A 24,655-nucleotide genomic window follows, 5' to 3' on the forward strand; every position below is an offset into this window, starting at 1 on the left:
CTCTGTCCTACTGCACTGGCCCGATCCAGTGCTGAGACCCCTGAATCACAGCCACAACGTACTTGCGCAGTACCATGGAACACTAAGCTAAGGCTTGGGTTACAGTGAAAAGAACCGAGCCAGATCATATACGTGCTACTGTGCATGCAGTATACGCAGTATCAAGGACGCAATCGGGCTTGGCTTTTTATGCTAGAGCCCGAGTAGGTCTGTTGAAGTGCGCAAGCGAGAGCCGTTAAAGGGTTTCTAGGGGGTTGCAGCACTGGAACGGGCGGGTGGAGGACAGGGAAGCCTCCAGAGGCTTCCCTCTCCTAAAGTCAGTACCCCTTAGGGGCACATTTTTGTACATTATTAAAGTGTACTGTACACTTTAATAGTAGTAATCATTTGACATTCCAAAATAAAATCCATTTTCCACTTGAACCATAACTTCTTAAAAAAAAAAAAGACGTGCAACCATCTTTAAGAGAATTTATTATCCAGAAAAAGGGAACAAAAGAATAAAATGGCCAATGTAACATGGAATCAGTTTAACAATTTCAGCCAACGAGTCACACAGCCATTTCAACACTGAACCAGTTGTGACAGGAAACATGAGGACATACAATTCCGAGGGCTTACTTGTAAATGTCTTCTGAATTTGCAAAAAAATTATGATAATCATTATCAGACAGTGAATAAATTAATACTCAGTCAGCACATAAGACACCTTTAAATGTTATGCCATTAACAATTGCTGCCTTGCAGGTTCCTCCTGGGATTTATGGTTGGGGAGTCCCCTCAGTGAATGTAAGCATAAGTTTGGAGTACATTAAGAATTGTTCTGTAGGTAGGACATACTGTAATAGAAGCACAAAGAGGGAGAACTGCTGGCTGCCAGGCCAGGCTAGGTACAGATGCCAGGTTATTAGGAACAGTATGTGTGGGTGAGGTCAGAAACACCTCAATGCATATACAAGAGGGAAAGGGGTTCCCTGAACACCAACTGAAGAGCAACCTGGCAGGTTTACCAGTGGTTTAGCCTGGTGGAAAACAGCAGCACCTGGATGAAAAAAATAAGCCTTAAGGTGGCCATACACGTTTAGATTGCCACCCAATGTGCCAAACAGATCATTCCCACTCTGATCTGAATCGCCCCCGAATCCCTCCCCCCCAAAAAAAAAGCCACAATTTTTTTCAATATGCTGTCAATATACCACCATAGCCGTTCAGTTAAAATTGTCTGTCCGATCATAACCTTCATTTATTTTTGCTGTAAATTGACTGAATTTATGATCGAGGTGGCTCATTGATTTCTCTCAGATTTGCCAGTGAATATCGATATGTGTATGGCAGTCTGTGGTCCCTGTACGAATTGTCACGTGACTGAACTGAGTGTTAACATCAATACTTTAAATTCAATGGCTTAAATGCAACTCTGCTAATTTAGTACTTCCACAGCAGCATAATATAACTGAACTGGTAAGCACAATAAATACTTTAGTATGTTACATAAGCGGTAATAATTTCCACCAGGAATAGAGATAGGACTATCGATATTGCTGCTTTGTAAAGAACACACTGTACACACAGGAAAATAACCGCATAATAAGGAACAAAATTCCAGTATATCAAATACACATCTTAAACCTGGCCATGAAGCGATTTGTTTTCAGCAATACATTTTTTTTTATGCAATAATAGTTAGTAAATATCTTATTCAGCACTGAAAAGTTGTGTGTAGAGGACTAAAGTTACGCATGTTACAGACATTTTGATTGCCTCACAGAACATTACATAGAATTGTACAATTACACAAATATCTAGCAATGGTCAAGGAGATGCAGATCGTTCCAATACAGGATTTTGCAAATCTTGTATGCAGCTTGAAAATGGACGAATTGAACTCCAATTCTGCAGCATTCAATTGGTCCATTTTCAAGTTGCATTTATTTACATAATCCTGCATTAACTCAAAATTATTTGCAGCACATTAACCATCCCCTAAAGATAGCATGTGCCAGCCTAATGGTGGCCACACACCATACAATTTTTTAAATATCTGTTCAATTTAAGAATTGCAATCAATTTTTCTGACTGATTGTAACATTTCAAAAATATGACCAATGTACCACACACCTATGTTCAATTTTTTCCTCAATTATGATAAAACTGATTGGAAACTCAGAGAAAATTGCTAGGGTGTGTATATTCATAAATTAACAATCCAACACACACCATACAATCTTAAGTAGAAATTGAAGAGAAATATCTGGCATTCCGGATCGATTTAAATCGAAAAAAAAAGGGAAATCCGATCGGATTTTTCAGTCGAATGAAAAAAAAGCTTTTTCGAGACGTACGATCATTTTTATCGAATACTGTAAAATCGGATCATTTTATTGTATCGTGTGTGGCCACCTTAAATCTTCTGAAAAGTTTTACAACTGTTCAATTAGGATTAGTTCTATAGAACTGAACATGTTCTTATGAATTCCTTTGTACACTATGGGCTGTCATGCACACATATTGTAGCTGTGTGAACAATGGACTTTGGCAGACTGTATTTTCTGTACAATGGCACACTACTTTATACACTGAACTGGGCAGTAAGCAATAACCCCCAGCACGAGTCAGTGCCTAGGCATCAAGCTATGTGACTAAGGAGGAAATGATGCTCCTGTGTGTACAGGCCTGGGAATTCCTCAAGGCAAGCAGACTAAAGCTGGGGACACATGGTACAATTTTCCATCAGATCGACCAGATAATTTCTGACCAGTCCAAGCGATTTTGCGATCGATGGGTAGTTAACGCAAAACTGATTGCGAACAATTTGGACGTCTACACACAATGCAACTTCTTATCAGATTAGCAGTCGACCTGATGAAAAATTGTACCATGTGTATGAGGCTTCACACAAATTCTCCAGTCTTGCAGTTATGTAACAGACACTAATCTGGAGACCTTGTTTAAAAACTAAAAATATACGTTTGCTGTATTTTCACAATCAATCATAGCCAGCATAAACACTTATTTTTTGTACAATCAATACGCAAAGTGATTAAAATCACAACACAATCCATGAAATAGAAAGATAAAAGGAATGATCAGATAAAAAGGAAAGTCATTGCTGCTGCTTATCTGTACAAATATAATTTACCCCTTCTCCTGGTAAGCAATACACAGCTAAAAAGACAACATAAACACTAAGCATGGTAGATAACTTTTACGCATATCTGTCGCAGTGTGAAAATGCTGCTCAGCAGGAAACTATGCCCAAAGCCAAGATTTTATTGATGCTTTTTTTCCAGCAGGGTGCAGCAATGTTGCAGCATCTTCACACGCAATAAAGGGCTTGAAGGAGGAAGAACAGTAAATAAGATATAGCAATTCTGACACTTCCATTGCAATCATTTACATATGAATAGTTGAACAAAACAAAAGTAAAATTACAATGAATCTCTGTACAGATACATTTCAGGTGTTCAGTTTGAAATGTAAGTAAAAAAAAAAAAAAAAAGCGTGTAGAGGGAATGTGCGATATATCTCATGAAGTGATCAACATATACACAAGCTACAGTTGAGGGCAGTGAAAAGTAGACGTGATCTGAAAGTCCCTGGTTTTTATTCTGCCTAATAACCAAACTCACTTGGCTCAGCTGAGCTCTCTTGTTCCTTGTATGTGGAGGATGAATCAGACTCTAGCACAGATAACCAAGGCAAGGTTTCTAGCACAGAATACCAAGGCAAGGTTTTCCAATCTACTCAGTCTTTTCTGTGATTTCCTAAATGACTGAAGTTAGGTTCACAGAAGGACGTTGCTTTGTAAAGTAGCAACACAACAAAAAAGTGGTATCGCAAATTAACTCTGCATTACCGTCGCATAAAGTAGGTACAGTAAAGCATAAAAGCAATGAAAAGTATGCTTTCCTGTACCTGGTAACATGCGTTTAGAGGTAACACACTGCAGCAGTGCGTTACCACAATGTTACGTTACAATGCAACGCTAACGTAACACTGTGAACGTCGAAAAGACTTAATTGCATTGTGGTACGCTGTGTTATAAGACTTTATAGCACAGCACCACCACATCCTACAGTGAACCTAGCATGAAAAATGCAGACCTGTAAGCAGCTCACAGTTAAAATAGATTTTACAAAATGTATTTCTTTTGTAAACGGGATTTTCAAGTCTGTAGTGCTATGCGGTTTGGTATCCCCTAATCTGCATGCACTGCTTATGAATGAATGCACAGCAGCGTGTATTCAATTAACCCAACCTGTATTGAGCGTGTACGGAGGAGTAGGACTCCAGTAAACACCCTGAGCAGAGAGGTGTCGTAGGTCTGTGAAAAGGAACATTGAGATACTTCTGATTATGAACCATTAAATATAAGAACATTTTCTACAAAGCTGTAAAATAATTACATCAATATTTACAAAATGCCATGGCCTCTTCAAGCTACTGAACTCAGATCATTTCCTAGGTTAGTATGAGGATGATGAAGAGGTGTTGACCAAGTAAAGTGTTTCTGTGCTACAATCAGCAGAAAATAATTGGTTGTAGTGCACTATGATTGTGACTCAAACACTACAACAGATATGGCAGCAGTGCTTGAGGGACAACTAAGAACAATGCACACACACACACATTAAAAAAAGTTAGTGACTTACATTTTGTGGAAAATATAATAGTATATGTAGTGTACATATATGTACAGGAAAAATGGAACTAGTGGAGGACCAAGTAGATGTGTGTAAGAGGGACTCATCATTGGCTTTGAGTTTTTTCATCTACATAGTATTTTATACTTGCAGTATAGTAAGCTTGGCTTCAGCGACACTACATCCACTCCTAGACCTCCACATCTAAAAGAGATTGTGATAAACAACCTAGACTCCCAGCTTCACATCATTTAATTGGCTACAGCTACCAATCACCTTCTGCTTCCTCCCTTATTCATCTAACTGCCAGTATTTGTTTCCTGTTCCAGTAAACAGCAGGAGATAGCTCATCTTTACACTGTGAATAGTTTGTTTAAAGCAAAATGTAATATAACCTTACATGGTTTCCAATAAAATGTAGACATCACCTGTATCACCAGTGATTTCACTGATGCTCTTCTCCAGGCCTGTACAACCCCTGCAGCTACATGTACTGATCATGAAAGAGACCACCCAGAGAAATCCAGACCTAGCTACGCTCTCCTACCAACAAAGAGTTGGCTCCTGTCACCCAACATCACAAGGCCAGAGCATGCAACAGACCAAGTCCAACGTAAGGATGTCAAACTAAAGGTTAGCCTTCACCCAATGTTTGTAGCCACACTGTGAAGGCATATGAGGGGACAGGATTTAGTTAGTCACTGCAATTACTTCTGAAACAGAATGGGTGCACTGTTAGCTCTAGTTTACTAATAATAAAGATGGAATGCACAGGGGCATATTCAGGGGGCATTGCAAAACACTTTCTCAACTCAGCCTGTTGTACTCCAATTTTAGGTTACTTATTTTTGAACTTTCAGTAAACTAAAACTACAGTAGAATAGATATAGTAAAAATAGTATTTATAGAAACAAAGAAATGCACTCACATTTATCCTGTGCATATCTAAATGTAGGTACATAAGGATTTCATAAGTAAATCACACTAGCACCCATGCACACAAATACTATTACAAACGGGAATCTCAACGTCTGCTGAAGGCCACAGCACTAATTTGTACTCTTCAGATAGTCCAAATTGTTTAAAATGCAGATAATGCAATATGTATTCATTGATGTTGTCTGCCCAGCCCTTATCTGCATTGCACTAATGCTCATTAGTGTACATGAAGCACCCTGAATTCTTGATGTGGTCGTTTATGATCTGTTGCACTGGTTCACAAATGACACCACTTTTTTGTTGTCACTGCAGCAGAAGGGGAGGGTGGGGCAGAGAAGGGGGTAGGTGCCTGTTTCCATAATACTCTGGCAGATGGACAAAGAGTGTCTATTATACAGTAACCATTTATAAACTGTCACTTTAAATGATCACAACTGTTTCCGGTGATAGTTAATGCAAGCGCGTATGTAGCCTACACCTCTAATAAACACACCACCTGCTGTATTCTGGAGCCATTCTTCTGTCCTGTGGGCGCACTACAAACTTTACTAACATAGGTTTTATGTGAGTCAATAAGAATACACTAACTTGTATTAGCATTGTGAACTTTAATTAGCATCAAACTGTCTTTAAAGACACTGCTCACTGCCATACAAGTATTAAAAACCACCTTTTCAGTTTGTATAGATCAGGAATCTGAAGGGAAAAAAAAAAATCACATAAAGTGTTTGTAGATAAAATCTCTCTATAGCACACATCCGAGTCAGGTCACTAATAACTGGTAGAATTCTTTCAGGGTACAACAAATAAAAAGACCTCATGTAAGAAAATAAATAGCATTCAATAATTCAATATACTACAGCAGAACGCTAGCACACAAGCAGTGCAGACTGACTTAGATGCACATGCAAGGCGGGACGCAAACCATTAATTTGGGATATCGGCACTGTTGTTGCGATTTCCATATTTGGTGTGTATGATGAGCAGCACGACACCCAGGAAAAAGCAGATGGAACCCACAGTCATGTACGCAATTCCTAAAAATGGGTTCTTTCCCCCCATCCAGGAGATTGTGCTGAGGATCATTCTCTTCCTTCCATCAAAGCTGAGAACAGGGTAGTCTGAGGAGTGTATAGGAAAATCAGTTCGTTTTAGAGGATGTTGAAATAAGACAGTAAAAATAAAAGAAAATTTTAAAAACCATAAGTCTATAATTGATTAGTACAGAATGATATGCGGGGTACCCGTTTCTGCTGCCAATTACAAACTGAACAGGAAAAACGCACACACTGTTTTTCTGTGTACTTGCTAACAGCTGCAGTCAAGCATACACGGTATACGCACCGCAATGTGTCACTGTAAACGTAGCCTAAGGGCCGGTTCACACTTGCTTAAAAAAAGTATTGCAAAAGACCAATGGGAATCCTCAGCATCAGGAAAAAAACTCATTGGTTCATGTTGGACCAATGAAAATTCTCCCTGGTGCTGAGGATTCCCATTGGTCTTTTGCAAGGTAGGCGTGGACTACACCGAAACTGGTAGAGACGTTGGGCACAAGCGTTACGAGGTCACGCCCCCCACACCTCTCACCGTTTCCAAGCGAGCACCAGAGTTTTCCAGCAGCGGTCCCAAGGTCCTGGCCCGACTGAGGGGAGAGGGATGATGTGGGCGGCCTCCCAGACCACAGCAGATTCTTCTGGAGCCACCCAATGGAGAAGCAGCGCTATAGTGCACACACAAAAAAAAAAAAGATATCCCCTACCTACACTTTAAAGCCAAAGTGATTGTCCAGCAGCGCAAGATTCAAATCTTCTTTTCTGGCTAGGGAGAATTGGCCTGCTGCAGCCTATGGAGAGCCCCATGCTTCTGATGGCCTCCGGGCTGTTTAGAAGAGACCGAATGGCGGGGGCGGGACAGGTGAGCAGTGGTGCATACGGGTGGACATGATCGATGCAGGAGAGGATGGAATGGACGGATGCAAAACGGATGGAACACACTTACAGTCTCCGTTCTGCATCTGTTCAAGTGTGAACCAGCCCTAAATCACACATGCTTATTCAAATGTGCATTACATTTACGTTTAGGTGAAACAGCTGGTGATTTTTGAATATGTGAATAGCATAAAATAACAGCAAATTGTTCTAAATAGCTATATCCATATTTGCAGATAATGTTAAAGAGAACCTGAACTGAAAATAAAAAAAGTCAAAATAACCATACACAGGTCATACTTACCTCCTGCGTAGTCTACTATTCAATCTCGTTTTCCTCTCCTGCGTCCCATTTGTCCACTGTGATCAATGAAATTTTTCCGTCCTCCATTTTAAAAATTGCCATTACCCCATAAAAGCTTCCTCGTCAGCACACTGTTAAACTGTAATATCACCCACTTGAGCCATAGGGAAACATGGACATTACCTTGCACATTCAGATGTAACTGACAGCTGCTGATATATAACAGACAGCAACTGGTATATTTCAGTTCTGACAAAATATTGTCAGAACTGGAAGGGATCACTGTAAGAAGAAAATGGTGAGCTGAGAGGAACTGACGGTGAGGTAAGTATGTAATATTCATTTGCAGCTAGGTCATGTGTTTATTTTTTTAAAACATTTACTCGCTTCAGGTTCCCCTTAAGAAGTGATGTATAGATCCATAAACATACATTTCAGGATAGCATTCTGGTTGAAACTACGTTTTAAGTGCTCATAGGATGTATGTGGTTTCTAAATCTTGCTCCCTCTGAACAATTCAAGGTCACATATCCTTTTCAAGTGAGCCAGCAGCCGTAGCTACATCAGATATTGCCACAGAATCTCATCAACAAGCGTGCATCCTCACTGTGGAGGCGACAGTGATCACATCTGGATATTTAGGATTTGTTTTGTCTCCTATTACTTACAGTTCATGTTTTAATTTTTTTCTTAACCACTTCCATACCAGCAGTCTCTGGCCCCTTAAGGATCAGAGACTGGTTGTACCACAAAACACAGCTTACTGACGAATTGCCGCAGGCCCCTCAAGTCTGCCTTCACTATGACGGCAGAGCTCTGTGAGCCGGTTTCATTGTTTCCTGACCCTGTCATCAATTTAAGCAAATAGGATTGGCTCACAGTGATCGTGGTCAGGAGCTAATGAAATTGTCTCCTGACTGGCTCACAGAACTCTGCCGTCATATGGACGACAGGACGAGTGAGCTGCGGCATGGGCAGAGCGGCCGCGATCGACAGGAGCGGCGAGAACGCGCAGTGTCAATGTTGAAATCTATGTCCCGTCAGAAATAAGCGGCCACAAACAGGACAAAGATTTCAACTACAGCAGTCCGGAAAAACATTAAACTTTCATTTTAACACCTCTGTATTTCAGAAAAGCCACAAGTTAAAAAAAATAAACACAAACCCCAAACCGACCACAAAACAGTAAAATCAATCTTTTTTTGTAAAGGATACTGTACTCAATACGAAGAGAGTAATTGCCTGGCTTCAAAGCTACTTGAGAATCAGCCTTTTCTATTAGGGCATAAAGTTTCCTGAATGTCGGCAATGCTGCAGTACGCATCCATACAATAAAGTCTTCATTGACAAATCCATTGTTGTCTCTGTCTGTAGGATCTAACAAGTATACTGGATTCTTCCAATTAATTGGTTTTGTTGTGTCTAAAAGAATATGGAAAAGAAATTGCATGTAAAAAAAAGTTCAGCTAATTATAACTAACCTTTCCAGATCACACATGAACATTAATCATTCAATCAATCTGAAAAATGATGGATTTCTAACAATGTTACTCTTTACCAAAGTGATTTTTTGTTATTGTTTTTTATGTGAAAATTACCTTATCTCCATCCACAGACTCACAGCAAAGGAAGCCGAGTACTGTACACCACTATCTATGTAGGCACCGGGTGTGCCAAAGCAATGATCGGACTCTTCCCTAATAAGTAAGGACCTGAAATCATGGGGTTAGGAGATTCATTCATGGGCATCATGGCGGGCAGCTGGCCTTCATATGACTCTTGAGAAGGTATTGTACAGTCGGCCTATGCGTACAAGGTCTTTTGAACAACATTGCTCTAGAGCAGTGGTTCCCAACCTGGGGGCGATCGCCCCCAGGTGGGCGATTTGGGTTCTAAGGTGGGCGGTACATTTGTGGGGGGCGATCAGTATGAAAAGGCAGAAAAAATAAAGTTTCGCAGTGTCACTCGTTTTTAAGAAAATTATGGGCAAAAATATGATCTGTATAAAATATGCAAGTGTGCATGATAGAGTTGCGTAATTCCTCAGGGCTCGTTGGTCACGCGCCGGTGTAATGTCAGATATTGCAGCCTGGAAGCAGCCTTCCTCACTGAGTATCGCGCATGCTCAGTGGGAAGTTAGATGATGATATTTACCTGAAATATCTACGCTTCCGCACCACATACACTCCCGAAATTTTCAGGGGAGGGAGGGGACCCCCAGATCTAGCTCTGTGTCGAATTGCAGCCCCCGAGCCCTGCTAGTTCCCAAGATAGGTTTGCTGCAATCAGTCTCGGGAACCAGCGGGGCTCGGGGGCTGCAATTCGGCACAGAGCTAGATCTGGGGGTCCCCTCCCTCCCCTGAAAATTTCGGGAGTGTACGTGGTGCGGAAGCGGAGATATTTAGGACGTTTTACGTGGCTGCACAATTTAATGGGACGCAGGCTCCTACTGCGCATGCGGGGCTGCACAACGTGCGGGGCTGCAATAGCTGACATTACACCGGTAAGGGAATTGGCGCAAAGTAGTTGAGTCACCGGCTATTTTTAGCTGGCAAGGTCACAGCGCTACCCCCTCCACTGGCACCACCACCTGGCGTAAGGGTATACCGTACTAAGAGAAGGGGGGTGAGTCGTCTTCCCCTAAAGGGCGATACCTCATAAAAGGTTGGGAACCACTGCTCTAGAGCATGTGTGCATATGTCATGTGAAATGTCACTTCCGCATGCACACGCAGAATTCAAACATCATTCTGAACATATACGTGTGCATACACAATGTAGTTCAACCCCCCAGCCGTATGATTATTTCCAGATTTTAGAGTCTTTTTAAAAAGGTTTCAGACACTAAAATCAGGAAAAAAAAAATCATGCTGCCAGAACACCAGGGCTGTCTTGAGGGTGATGGTTAGGTAAGAGCAGCATGCTTCTGACTATAACAACAGTTCCCTTCAATACTGTAGAACTGTGCAGAGAACATGCATTCTCTTCTCAGCCATGATACTGGATGAAAGTGTCCATATACAGGACATTTCCCTCAAAAAAGGGCATCAGTGACTTTAAAAAAAAAGACAAAAGTTAGATACTCACCTCAGTACAAGAAGTCATCGGATAATCCAGAGGCTTCCCCGCCCCCCCTCCACCTTGCCGATTCCAGTGCTGGGAACCCCCAAATCTCCTGGAAAATCTGGTATCTCACTACACAGATGCAAGATGGCTCGCGTCTGTGCAATAATACCAAGCCACTTAGGCTTGGCTTTTTCCGCTGAGCTAGAGTGGCTCCATACTACAGTGCAGGTGCAAATCGTGCTACACCTATGCAGTGCAGACATGCTCATTCACTGACTGCAGCGCAGCCTCGAACTTGGAGAGGGTTCCCGTGTCCAGCAGTGATCTCAAGCAGAACTTGAGAAGCCTGTGGAGGATCCAGAAGCTTCCCTCTACCAAGGTAAGAATCTAACCTTTTCCTTTTCTAAAGTCACAGATTTGCTGTAAACTGAATTGTCATGAATTACCAACAGTACTTTTTCTTTTTTTTTTAAAAAAAGAACCAGTCTTCCTTAAATAAGCTTGTCATTAAGAAATTACCTTTAAAGATTTCCGCAAGATCAGTTGTATTTCCAGTTGGATTTTTAAATTTCACGTTTTTGTCTGTCCACCAAGCAATGCCATTCTTGGTTAGTTTAATGGCCTTCTCTCCTCCATCAGTGATCTCAGACAAACTGAGTGTGTCTATAGAGGAACAAAATGCAGGTCATCAATGCCAGCGAGAAAATATGAATAAACTAGTCATTCCGTTGTTGGAAGGGATTGCAGTTAGATTAGGAGCTCAAGCAGGGGTCCAGAAACTAAAAATTATGATCTGAAGTCCACAAACTGAGTGTGAAAAAAAAAATGTATTGTTGCAAGTTACCAATCCCTGACCAGAACCACACCATATACTTATTTGTATTTACATAACCTGTAAGTACCGGTAAGTGTGCTATAAACGTTCATTCTGAAATAGTGTTAAAGGGAACCTGTAGGGATATGGAGGCTGACACATTTATTTATTTTTAAACATACCATTTGCCTGGCCAGTACTGCCGATTCTGTGCCTCTAATGCTTTTAGCCATAGATTCTGAACAAGCATGCAGATCAGGTGTTTCCGACTTAAAGAGACACTGAAGTCTCAAAAAACCCCATCTTTTTATTTAACAAATGTGTTTAACATATTATCCCTAACTAAACCATCGCATTCCAGCTGCTGTAATCTATCTAAATTCACCCTAACTCGCCCTCCTTCTCCCCTGCAAAATCCATGACTTTCTTGGTCGTGGATTTTGCTGCCCTGTGCGCTTCCGTGTGAGGCAGAGCTGGGACCTGCAGCCCTGCCTCAACACGCATCCATCAGCGGCAGATCTCTGCCTCTCCCCACCCCTCTCAGTGAAGGAAGACTGAAAGGGGTGGTGGGAGAGGCGGCGATCCGGACTGACAGACGCACTGAGAGGCAGAGCTGCGGCTCATAGCTCTGCCTCTCACGGAAGCGCAGCCTGGATTGCCCCCCCGCGAGTTACGAGGGATTAAGATAGTGTACAGCGGCAGGAATGCGGCGGTTTAGTTAGGACTAACATATTAAACATATTTGTTAAATAAAATTTCTATTAAAAATCTGTGTGCAGCGTGTGGAGGGATTCGATCAGCTAGATTCCCCTCTCTTATCAGATTACAGTATAATCTAAGAGGAATGTATATTTTGCCCACAACAACCAGTGTATTGACAGCTTACTGTAAGGCCACTTCTCCACATAGCTTAGGTTTCCTGTGTTTTTTCCTCGGAGCAATAACATACTGAATTTCCCCAGTTTCCTGAACAGCAGCAGATATATAATCCAGGAAGCGATACAGCTAGTTCTCAATACAAGTTATTTATCTCTTGAAAAAAAAAAATCGTGTATCAAGTTCAGCCTCACAACTCAATTTGATTTGTAAGGCTTCTTGCATTAGTTAGCATGCATTGTATGTTTTTGTACTCGCATCCATGCACTACATCTCCCAGCATGCATCACAAACAGGAAATAGCTGGCATTAAAACAAGGCATTAAAATAAGGTATTTAAGAGATTGTTGGTGTCATAGAATGACAGATTATTGTATTAAAGCGGACCCAAACCAAACCTTGTAATTCAAAATATTTAGTTGCACCACTCTGACACATACAAAGATAAATAAACACTCCTTCAAGCCTATGAGCATTTCAGTGCATGCTTTTCACCCTTCTCTTTTCATAACTACGGTTATACAGGTGGCAGCCATTACTTCTGAGCTTAGTAGGAGGTTTAGATCATGGGTGTGTTATCAGCTACCCTCCCTCACAGGGGCGTCATCTATATGAAATCTCACAAGCTGAGATCACCTCCCCTGTGCCATCAGTAGCAGCCTGCGTTTTGTTTTTGTTTGTTTTTCTCCTCCACCAGTCTGCAGGATTCTGTCTCAGCAATATGAAAGGAAGGGAGGGGTTCCTCCAATACATGTAAAATAAATATTTTATATTTGTCATCATGCAGCTGAAAAAAGGCTGCTATTTATTATTATAATTTGGAAAATAAATTTTATTTCTGAAATCTTGTATTTTTAATTTGGGTCCACTTAAATATATATGAAGGGGACGGCAAGGTATAGGTTTTTAAATTCTTGAAGATCCACTGTAACAGTGCCAATGCATCCACCCAGCTATACACGATACTTACCATTGAACATACTATTTGCTATAGCACCACAAGGAGCAATGGGTTTGTTGTCACTGGTGCGATAAGGGTCACATTCTTTGCTGGGATTCTGAGGAGCACAAATGTAGTCATTAGGGTAAATATTTAACAACATTCTTTACAAGAAACAACTTAGGGCCCAGGCACACTCTCACCTTGCTGTGCAAAAACGTGGTCATACATTGTACAGAACTGCATGGGACCTGTGCTACTGTGCTGACCTCAACAGCACTTCACTGTGCACAAAAAGGCATGCAGAAGTGTACTGTCAGAATGCACTGCTTCACAGCACAGACGTGTTCCCATGAGACAGTACAATCTGTGCAGTGTCTGATGGCGCTATATACTGCACATTGATGTTGCCCAAATCAGCTAAAAAATGCGACAATGTGCCCAGCCTCTTACATAAATTGAACCTAGTTGACGAAATGGAAATACCAACCACAAAAAACAAGCAGCATTACTACAGGACAGACATACACTACACAAAAGGCATTTGATAAACCGTTTGTCTACAAACTGCAGCACCTATAAATAGCATAATTCATGCCATAAAGCACCAGCAATAACACTTCCTGGTTCCTTTATTTTAGTTTCAAGCTATCATTTACAAAACCTGTTCAGTGCATCAACATCCTTTATAATGGACTGTCAAGCTTTGGGTCAATAGACCTATGTGTTTCAAAACTATACAGGGATTTCATACCCATGAGATCAAATGTAATTTTGTTGAAGGCAAAACAGAAGCCGGCTATTAAAACAGGCTTGATGGCCCAAGTGGTATTCTGGTTGGTCTGACAATGGAAATGTACCTAAATGAGAATCATGCTTAGTTTTTGTTTCTTTTATTTAAAAGGGGCAGGTCATATGCAGGAATTTACCAATATAGTATAAATCTCAGTTTAAATATGTTCTCATAATGCAAAGCCCAGTAACTGTATGCAATGCATAACCACTTCAACCATAAGGGGTTTTTACACTAACGGACCTGAGCACTTTTCACCTGTCATCGCTCCTCCCTTTTATTCAGCAATAACATTATTACTACTTAACACAACTAAATGATCTATACATTGTTTTTTTTTTGCAACCAATTAGGCTTTCTTTGGGTATTAAATTTTGCTAAGAATTATTTTATTCAAAATGCATTTTAACAGGAATAATTAAAAAAATGGGCAAAAAATATTTCTCAGTTTGCAGCCATTATATTTTTAAAATAAAATAAAAACATGCTACTATTATTAAAACCCACATATTTTATTTGCCCATTTCTCCCGGCAAATACACTGTTTAAATTGTGTCCATATCACAATGTATGGCAACAATAATTTATATGGAAATATAGGGGTGTATGATTGAACATATACATTCTTTACAGCACTCAACAAATACGAGAAGACCACAGGTGGGATCAGCACAAGCGTTTGTTCCAATATCTTTGTGCTGCATTAAGCAGTACAATTCTCTCACAGGAGCTCACAACCTAATCCCTACCATAGTCACAGTCAAATGTCTCCACCAGTCTTAAGGCCATACCCATCTTGGGATTCTTCCAATGATTTTGCCAATGACTGGTAATTCTTTGAGCAACGAGCAGTTGTTTACGCCACGTGAGTACAGGTGCACGATCAACCGAACGTCGCTTAGCATCGCATGGCGATAATGACCATCACAACATATTGGATCTTTAAGATCCCCGACGACTCCCGTACAAAGTACCGCAATCGCTTGAAGTCTTGTCCGTGCCCACCATGCAACGTTGCATTTGGTCATGCATACCCGTCGGCCAAAAGATGGAGGAAGATGGATCGGGGGAGCACTCGTCGCCAGAGAGACATCGCTGGATCCATCTTCCTGCATCACGAGGAGAGTATGTAGCTTAAAGAGTAACTGTCAGGCTGCAAAAGCTAATTTAAACCTCTATTCTCCGGTGTTAAAACAGTTTAGAAGGAAGCCAAAAAGGCAATACTGAAGTTAAAAATCTCTTATTTGATGTGTGCTGAACAGCAAGGCTCGTTATTCCCAAGCTCCTAAGGAGGCCAGCAGGACGCGGCATAACAGATACTGCAAAGCATTCTGGGGCTGCTTCTTCTCCCCACTGCACTACCTTGGGTCCTCCCCTTCATTTTCCTATCCTGCCCTAAGGCTGCCTTCACAGTGGGAAGTTACAGGCTCTCACAGCACTGAAAAATCACAGGACACATGTTCCATTAGAGGATACTGCATGAGTCCGCTATTGTTCCTAGCCACATGGCTAATTAATATTCACTGCACAGTAGTGTTGTCCAGATCATGAACCATTAGGATCTTTTTTGTGAGTCCAACCATCAGGAAGCAGGGAGGATATGACATCACAATTGGCTTTATAGGAGACAGACAAACATGGAACCTGGCATGAGCTGTCAGGAGCATCATTCTCTGCAAATACTATATAAAAATTCAGTGAAATCCAAACGTGGACAGTGAAACCCTATACCTAACCCTATACCTAACAGCTCCTCTTTAAGATTAAGGCTGGTTTCACAGTAGGACGTTAAAGTCCCACGTTACAGCAGCCAGTAACGCAGCCTAACTCACAGCACTGTAAAATCAATGTTTGTTCACAGTAACACGTTGCGTTACATTGTAACGCAGCACGTCAAAAACAAAGTGCTGCATGCTGTACGTTACACTGGGCTAAGCCACGTTAGACTGTTTGCACATGCTCAGTAATGTTGGAGGAGGTGGTCTCCCCTCCTCCTCCGCAGCCAGCCACATGGCTAATTAATATTCACTGCACTGCAGAGACTCGTGGTAGGACTGTAGCGTTGTCCAGATCATGAACTAATCGTTCATTTGATCCGGATCTTTTTTATGAGTCGAATCATCCGGATCATCACAATTAAAGATTCGGTTCACAGTGGATGTCTGTCTGGAAGAAACAGGAACATACAGAATGTACAGTGCAGGGAAAGTCATGTCCTGCTAATCATTTCACCCAGTCTGCTTCCCTAGTAAAATGATTCAAATGATTTGGTTCAAAGATCCGGATCTTTTCAATGATCTGATTCAAAAGATCCGAATCCTTAAAAAGATCCGGACTTCCTATGACTAACCTGGAACGGCTGCTTTGAGAGCTGCATAACGCAGCTCAATCTGACGTCCAACTTCAACACCACCACGCGTTGCGTTAGGGGCACGTTATGCGACCATAACGTCCCCTAAAACGCAACGTCTTGGTGTGTAAGTAGCCTAACTGGAGGAACTAGCTAAACTATCAGTGTATTTTTGGAACGACGGTGAAAACCAACACAAGCACGGGACTGTCTAAATTCATACAATTGAGTATAAAGTCAAAGTGGTAGCTCTGTAAAAAAATTACTTACTGTTAAGGAGTTTTTGTCTCCATTCAGCTGACTGTCATCTCTGGACTTCACATAACGGCGGTGGTTCTGGTAGAAGTTGGACAGCCCATAATACACAAACACATTGCTCTGCAACAAATGAGAATCAACCAGACTGACAAAAGTTTTTAAGAAACATACAGATGATATGTAGTTAAGTTAATAGAGAGCTATCAATGTATTTAGAGGGCTAAAAGGAATCAAAAATCCCTTAACTTAAAGTACTGTCTTAGTAAAACAGAAGGTAAATGAAGGTCATCTCTTCCAGCAAATATCCAATAACCAAAAGCCACAAAACATCACTTCAGGATGGTGGGGGGGAGCTATGGAAATCAATCTTTTATGCCCTTATCACATTGATAAAGGCAAAGATAACATCAGAACAGCTACCTAGCTTTAAAAAAAATGCTTCCATTGACTTGTTTTAAAATCGCAGCAGGATTGTCGTGATTGTGATTTTTCAAAGAATCGCATACCACACAAACGGGAGATAGACACATGCAAACATACTAGAGACAGGTATTTGCTATGTGATAGGGATGTGTCAAAACAAACTGTTTTATAGATGAGAATCAATGAGACTGACAAAAAGTTTCACATTGATAAAAGGTAAAGATAACAGAACAGCTACCTAGCTTTAAAAAATGCTTCCATTGATTTGCAGTAAAATTGCGGGCAGGATTGCTGTGATCACGATTTTTCAAAGAATCGCATATTACGATGATTTTAATGCAAGTCAATAGGAGCATTTATTTAAAAATGAAAACAATCCAAAAAGCACTCTGCGGTGTGTCTCCCAGTAGTGGGGCTGGGAGCATATAGCCTCTAAATTTAAAGGAAACCTGAGACGAAAGCAGTCTCAGGTTTTATACTCACCTGGGGCTTCTTCCAGCCCCCTTGAGGCTGCTCCTGTCCCCCCCGCTGGACAACACGGTATACTATGATCAAAGAAGGAGATAGCAGAACAGGCACTACAGTTCTCAGTGTATATGTGGTTGATAGATGCTGGGATGGTTTGAAGATGGCATCGGGTATATAATGCTTTAGATTGCATGCTCTGGCTTCATAAAACGTGCATGGTTCAATGTAGCATATGTAGAAAGCAGGTCGGCACTTGCAATAATTTCAGTATAAGATAGCTTTATTTTATCCGGCTAATTCAGTTGCAGTTTAAAATAATGCATCAAAAAAATTGTAAAAATGCCCTACCCGATGCCTAGGAGCTCTGGGGTGAGGTGGGAGCATTGGGGGCCGCCTCAATTTTTTGATACATTATTTTAAACTGCAACTGCATTAGCCGGATAAAATAAAGATATTTTATGCTGAAATTATTGCAAGTGCCGATCTGCTTTCTACATATGCTACATTGGACAACACGGTATTCTGGCACACATCCGCGGCCCAGCTGCGCACATTCCCCCATCCAGGAATGTTCTGTGCTATCAATTGGAGGAAAACTTGAGGGCCTGTCAGTTGGCAATTGCTCAGTTTGCCCCTGTGGAGGCGCCAGCCCTGTATTTGCCTGCCCTGCCCCACCCAGCTAATTTTTCATGCCACCTGGCTGGAAAACATGTCTGGGAAGAACACTGCAGTAACTAAAGGCAACTCCAAATACCTTTAGCCATAAAGAGCCCTTGCAAAGCATTTGCATTTTTTAAAACAAGCAAATTCTAAATGATGAAAACTCACTGCTAAGTTGGCATGTTCTTAGTGTATTACGTTATGCACACAAACCTACACATTGCAACAGCTTTTTCAGAGCAGAACCACATCCTGTGTTGGCTCAAGGAAGAAGCAAATGCTGTAAATTTATGACTGCAGAGGCTCTGCTAGCAAATTACACACCAGGTGGTTGCTGGAATTTGCATTCTATTAGCCAATAACAATTACATAACAGTCAGGAAAAGGACACCGATAATTACCTCAAATGCAGTATCTAGGGTGAAATTAATAGTGCAAACACACGGTGTATTGTTCCATGAAACATTGGCACACTTGTGACAGGGGCTACTTGGGTCTATTCCAGTGTAGTCAATCTGTAGAAAAGAGAAAAGTCAGCATTACTACAAGGATTTAAGAAAGTACATTACAGGTTTTCCTTTTTATACTACTAACTATTCAATTCTAAAAGTGGCAGGTACTGTACCACAGTACTGAACAGCTAAGCAACTTTCCAGATAGTGCAGTAGTTAAAAGACGTACAGGTATATTCTCCTGGCTCCCAAGCTAAAAACCAGGGCTGTGGAGTCGGTCCAAAAATCCGACTCCGACTCCTCAGTTTAGGATTCCACTGACTCCAACTCCTCTAATTTGCACTTTACAATTTTGTTAATTAAAAGTATGTAACGTGAAATTCGTCACTTAACCACTTAAGGACTGCAGTCATAAAACCCCTTAAGGACCAGAGCCTTTTTTCCCATTCAGACCACTGCAGCTTTAACGGTTTATTGCTCGGACATACAACCTACCATCTAAATGAATTTTACCTCCTTTTCTTGTCACTAATACAGCTTTCTTTTGGTGTGATTTGATTGCTGCTGCAATTTTTAGTTTTTCTTATATTCATCAAAAACATGAATTTTGTCAAAAAAATTTCTTAACTTTGTGATAAAATTTGTCAAATAAAGTAAAATGTCTGTATACATTTTTGTCCAAATTTATTGTGCTACATGTCTGATAAAAAAACAAAAAAAACATTCAGTGTATATTTATTGGTTTGGGTAAAAGTTATAGCCTTTACAAACTATGGTGCAAAAAGTGAATTTTCCCATTTTGAAGCATCTCTGACTTTTCTGAGCATCTGTCATGTTTCATGAGGTGCTAAAATTCCAGGATAGTATAAATACCCCCCAAATGACCCCATTTTGTAAAGAAGACATCCCAAAGTATTCACTGAGAGGCATGGTGAGTTCACAGAAGATTTTATTTTTTGTCACAAATTAGCGGAAAATGACACTTTGAGACCCAAAAAAAAAAAAAAAAAAAAAGTTTCCATTTCTGCTAACATGTGACAAACAAAAAAATGAAATCTGCCACGGACTCACCATGCCCCTCTCTGAATACCTTGAAGTGTCTACTTTCCAAAATGAGGTCATTTGTGGGGTGTGTTTACTGTCCTGGCATTTTGGGGGGTGCTAAATTATAAGAACCCCTGTAAAGCCTAAAGGTGCTCATTGGACTTTGGGCCCCTTAGCGCAGTTAGGCTGCAAAATAGTGCCACACATGTGGTATCGCCGTACTCAGGAGAAGTAGTCTAATGTGTTTTGGGGTGTATTTTTACACATACCCATGCTGGGTGGGAGAAATATCTCTGTAAATGACAATGTTTTGATTTTTTTTTTTTTTTTTTTTTTTTTTTACACACAATTGTTCATTTACAGAGAGATTTCTCCCACCCAGCATGGGTATGTGTAAAAATACACCACAAAACACATACTACTCCTGAGTACAGCGATACCACCATGTGTGGCACTTTTTTGCACCCTAACTGTGCTAAGGGGCCCAAAGTCCAATGAGTACCTTTAGGATTTCACAGGTCGTTTTGAGACATTTGATTTCAAGACTACGCCTCGCGGTTTTGGGCCCCTAAAATGCCAGGTCAGTTTAGGAACACCACAAGTGACCCCATTTTAGAAAGACAACACCACAAGGTATTCTGTTAGGAGTATGGTGAGTTCATAGAAGATTTTTTTTTTTGTCACAAGTTAGCGGAAATTGACACTGAGGAAAAAAAAAAATTAAAATCAATTTCCGCTAACTTGTGACAAAAAATAAAATTTTCTATGAACTCACCATACCCCTAACGGAATACATTGGGGTGTCTTCCTAAAATGGGGTCACTTGTGGGGTTCCTATACTGCCCTGGCATTTTAGGGGCCCTAAACCTTGAGGGGTAGTCTTGAAACCAAATTTCTCAAAATGACCTGTGAAATCCTAAAGGTACTCATTGGACTTTGGGCCCCTTAGCGCAGTTAGGGTGCAAAAAAGTGCCACACATGTGGTACTGCCATACTCAGGAGAAGTAGTAAAATGTGTTTTGTGGTGTATTTTTACATATACCCATGCTGGGTGGGAGAAATATCTCTGTAAATGACAATTTTTTGATTTTTTGACACACAATTGTCTATTTACAGAGATATTTCTCCCACCCAGCATGGGTAGGTGTAAAAATACACTACAAAACACATTATACTACTTCTCCTGAGTATGGCGATACCACATGTGTGGCACTTTTTTGCATCCCAACTTCGCGAAGGGGCCCAACATCCTAGGAGTACCTTTAAGGATTTCACAGGTCATTTTGAGGCATTTGGTTTCTAGACTACTCCTCACGGTTTTGGGCCCCTAAAATGCCAGGGCAGTATAGGAACCCCACAAGTGACCCCATTTTAGAAAGAAGACACCCCAAGGTATTCCGTTAGTAGTATGGTGAGTTTATAGAAGATTTTATTTTTTTGTCACAAGTTAGCAGAAATAGATAATTTTTTTTCACAAAGTGTCATTTTCCACTAACTTGTGACAAAAAAATAAAATCTTCTATGAACTCACCATACTACTAACGGAATACCTTGGGGTGTCTTCTTTCTAAAATGGGGTCACTTGTGAGGTTCCTACACTGCCCTGGCATTTTAGGGGCCCTAAACGTGAGGAGTAGTCTGGAAAGCAAATGCCTCAAAATGACCTGTGAATAGGACGTGGTATTGCCGTACTCAGGAGAAGTAGTATAATGTGTTTTGGGGTGTATTTTTACACATACCCATGCTGGGTGGGAGAAATCTCTCTGTAAATGGACAATTGTGTGTAAAAAAAAAAAAAAAAATTGTCATTTACAGAGATATTTCTCCTACCCATGTGTAAAAATACACCCCAAAACACATTATACTACTGAGTACGGCGATACCACATGTGTGACACTTTTTTGCAGCCTAGGTGCGCTAAGGGGCACTTGGTTTCTAGACTACTCACGGTTTAGGGCCCCTAAAATGCCAGGGCAGTATAGGAATCCCACAAGTGACCCCATTTTAGAAAGAAGACACCACAAGGTATTCCGTTAGTAGTATGGTGAGTTCATAGTGTTTATTTTCTTGTCACAAGTTAGTGGAAAATGACACTTTGTGAAAAAAACAATAAAAATCAATTTCCGCTAACTGGACAAAATCTTCTATGAACTCGTCATACACCTAACGGAATACCTTGGGGTGTCTTTCTAAAATGGGGTCACTTGTGGGGTTCCTATACTGCCCTGGCATTTTAGGGGCCCAAAACCGTGAGGAGTAGTCTGGAAACCAAATGCCTCAAAATGACTGTTCAGGGGTATAAGCATCTGCAAATTTTGATGACGTGGTCTATGAGGGGGGAAATTTTGTGGAACCGGTCATAAGCAGGGTGGCCTCTTAGATGACAGGTTGTATTGGGCCTGATCTGATGGATAGGAGTGCTAGGGGGGTGACAGGAGGTGATTGATTGGTGTCTCAAGGGGTGATTAGAGGGGAAAATAGATGCAATCAATGCACTGGGGAGGTGGTCAGAAGGGGGTCTGAGGGGGATCTGAGGGTTTGGCCGAGTGATCATGAGCCCACACGGGGCAAGTTAGGGCCTGATCTGATGAGTAGGTGTGCTAGGGGGTGACAGGAGGTGATTGATGGGTGTCTCAAGCTGTGATTAGAGGGGGGGAATAGATGCAAGCAATGCACTGGCAAGGTGATCAGGGCTGGGGTCTGAGGGCGTTCTGAGGGTGTGGGCGGGTGATTGGGTGCCCTAGGGGCAGATAGGGGTCTGATCTGATGGGTAGCAGTGACACGTGGTGACAGATGGGTAATTAGTGGGCGTTTAGAGGAGAGAACAGATGTAAACAATGCACTTGGGAGGTGATCGGACGGCGGGTTTGCGGGCGATCTGATTGTGTGGGTGGGTGATCAGATTGCCTGCAAGGGGCAAGTTAGGGGCTGATTGATGGGTGGCAGTGACAGGGGGTGATTGATGGGTGATTGACAGGAGATCAGTGGGTTATTACAAGGAAGAACAGATGTAAATAATGCACTGGCGAATTGATGGGGGGGGGGGGGGGGGGGGTCTGAGGGCAATCTGAGCGTGTGGGCGGTTGATTGGGTGCCCGCAAGGGGCAAATTAGGGTCTAATCTGATGGGTAACAGTGACAGGTGGCGATAGGGGGTGATCGATGGGTAATTAGTGGGTGTTTAGAGGAGAGAACAGATGTAAACAATGCACTTGGGAGGTGATCTGATGGCGGGTTTGCGGGCGATCTGATGGTGTGGGTGGGTGATCAGATTGCCCGCAAGGGGCAGGTTAGGGGCTAATTGATGGGTGGCAGTGACAGGGAGTGATTGATGGGTGATCAGTGGGTTATTACAGGGGGGATAGATGCATACAGTACACAGGAGGGGGGGGGTCTGGGTAGAATCTAAAGGTTGGGGGGGTGATCAGGAGTCCCCAGGGGGCAGTTTAGGGAATAAATAAAAAAATAGCGTTGACAGATAGTGACAGGGAGTGATTGTTGGGCGATTAGGGGGGTGATTGGGTGCAAACAGTGGTCTGGGGGGTGGGCAGGGGGGGGGCTGAGGGGTGCTGTGGGCGATTAGAGGGAAGGGGGGGGGCAGGATCAGTGTGTTTGGTGCAGACTAGGGTGGCTGCAGCCTGCCCTGGTGGTCCCTCGGACACTGGGACCACCAGGGCAGGAGGCAGCCTGTATAATACACTTTGTATACATTACAAAGTGTATTATACACTTTGTATGTGGCGATCATGGGGCTAACAACCCGCCGGCGCTTCCGATCGGCAGGCGGGTTGTCGTCGCGGGTGGGCGGAGCCTATTGCCGGCGGATGCCAGATCCCAGTGCGCGATCCCCGGCAACACATTCCCAGGACCCGACGCCAATCTGCGTTACGTGGTCCTGGGGCTGCCACTTTGCCGCCGCCAATGTACAGTGGGCGGTCGGCAAGTGGTTAAAGTGGACCCAAACTAAAAATACAAGATTTCAGAAATAAAATCTATTTTATAAATTATAATAATAAATAGCAGCCTTTTTTCAGCTGCATGATGACAAATATAAAATATTTTACATTTATTGGAGAAACCCCTCCCTTCCTTTCACATTGTCGGCAAATAATCCGGCAAACTGGTGGAGTAGATGGTGTCCAGCAATGGAGGAATTGCTAATGGCTGCCACCTGTATAACCCTAGTTCTGCAAAGAGGAGGGTAAAAAGCATGCACTGAAATGCTCATAGGCTTGAAGGCGTGTTTATTTATATTTGTGTCAGAGTGGTGCAACTAAATATTTTGAATTAAAAAAAATGTTTGGTTTGGGTCCGCTTTAACTGCCAACGCTTAGGAATTTTACAAGACAACGGAAGTGAGTAGAATATGTAGACTACTATATATATTAGAAAGAACAAGAAAAGGACACCAAAATAGCATATGACCAATGATATGTGCTGGTGACCCAAAAGTAGGCCAACAACTATATATTCATGGTGATAAAAATTGATATCAATAAATTGACCAGCATGCACCTTGTCAGCAAAATAAATAGCAAAAATATGTAGGGAAACAACTGACTCTTGGGTGCATGCTAGAAATATTTTAATATAGAAAAAATATACAAAAACACATATACACATCAACAAAACTAGAGACCCACCCACTACATAGACCCAATTAAAATAGGGACGCTACGGCCCTAAAAAAACACCA

At 41.7% G+C, this 24,655-nt stretch overlaps 1 protein-coding gene across 1 annotated transcript in view; it reads right to left on the reverse strand.

The window, feature by feature from the left end:
• Positions 1 to 457: 457 nt before the first annotated feature.
• Positions 458 to 24,655, reverse strand: part of TMEM30A (transmembrane protein 30A) — a 44,899-nt gene continuing 20,701 nt past the window's right edge. The window contains exons 2-7 of the mRNA XM_068281502.1: positions 18,866 to 18,979; positions 16,926 to 17,033; positions 13,543 to 13,630; positions 11,402 to 11,545; positions 9,033 to 9,239; positions 458 to 6,703 (exon numbers count right to left, since the gene is read on the reverse strand). Of these exons, the coding sequence (XP_068137603.1) occupies positions 6,510 to 6,703; positions 9,033 to 9,239; positions 11,402 to 11,545; positions 13,543 to 13,630; positions 16,926 to 17,033; positions 18,866 to 18,979 (855 nt within the window). The 3' untranslated portion in view covers positions 458 to 6,509. The remainder of the gene's footprint in view (positions 6,704 to 9,032; positions 9,240 to 11,401; positions 11,546 to 13,542; positions 13,631 to 16,925; positions 17,034 to 18,865; positions 18,980 to 24,655) is intronic.

Source organism: Hyperolius riggenbachi, chromosome 4, assembly GCF_040937935.1.
Source record: "Hyperolius riggenbachi isolate aHypRig1 chromosome 4, aHypRig1.pri, whole genome shotgun sequence".
Lineage (NCBI taxonomy): Eukaryota > Metazoa > Chordata > Amphibia > Anura > Hyperoliidae > Hyperolius > Hyperolius riggenbachi.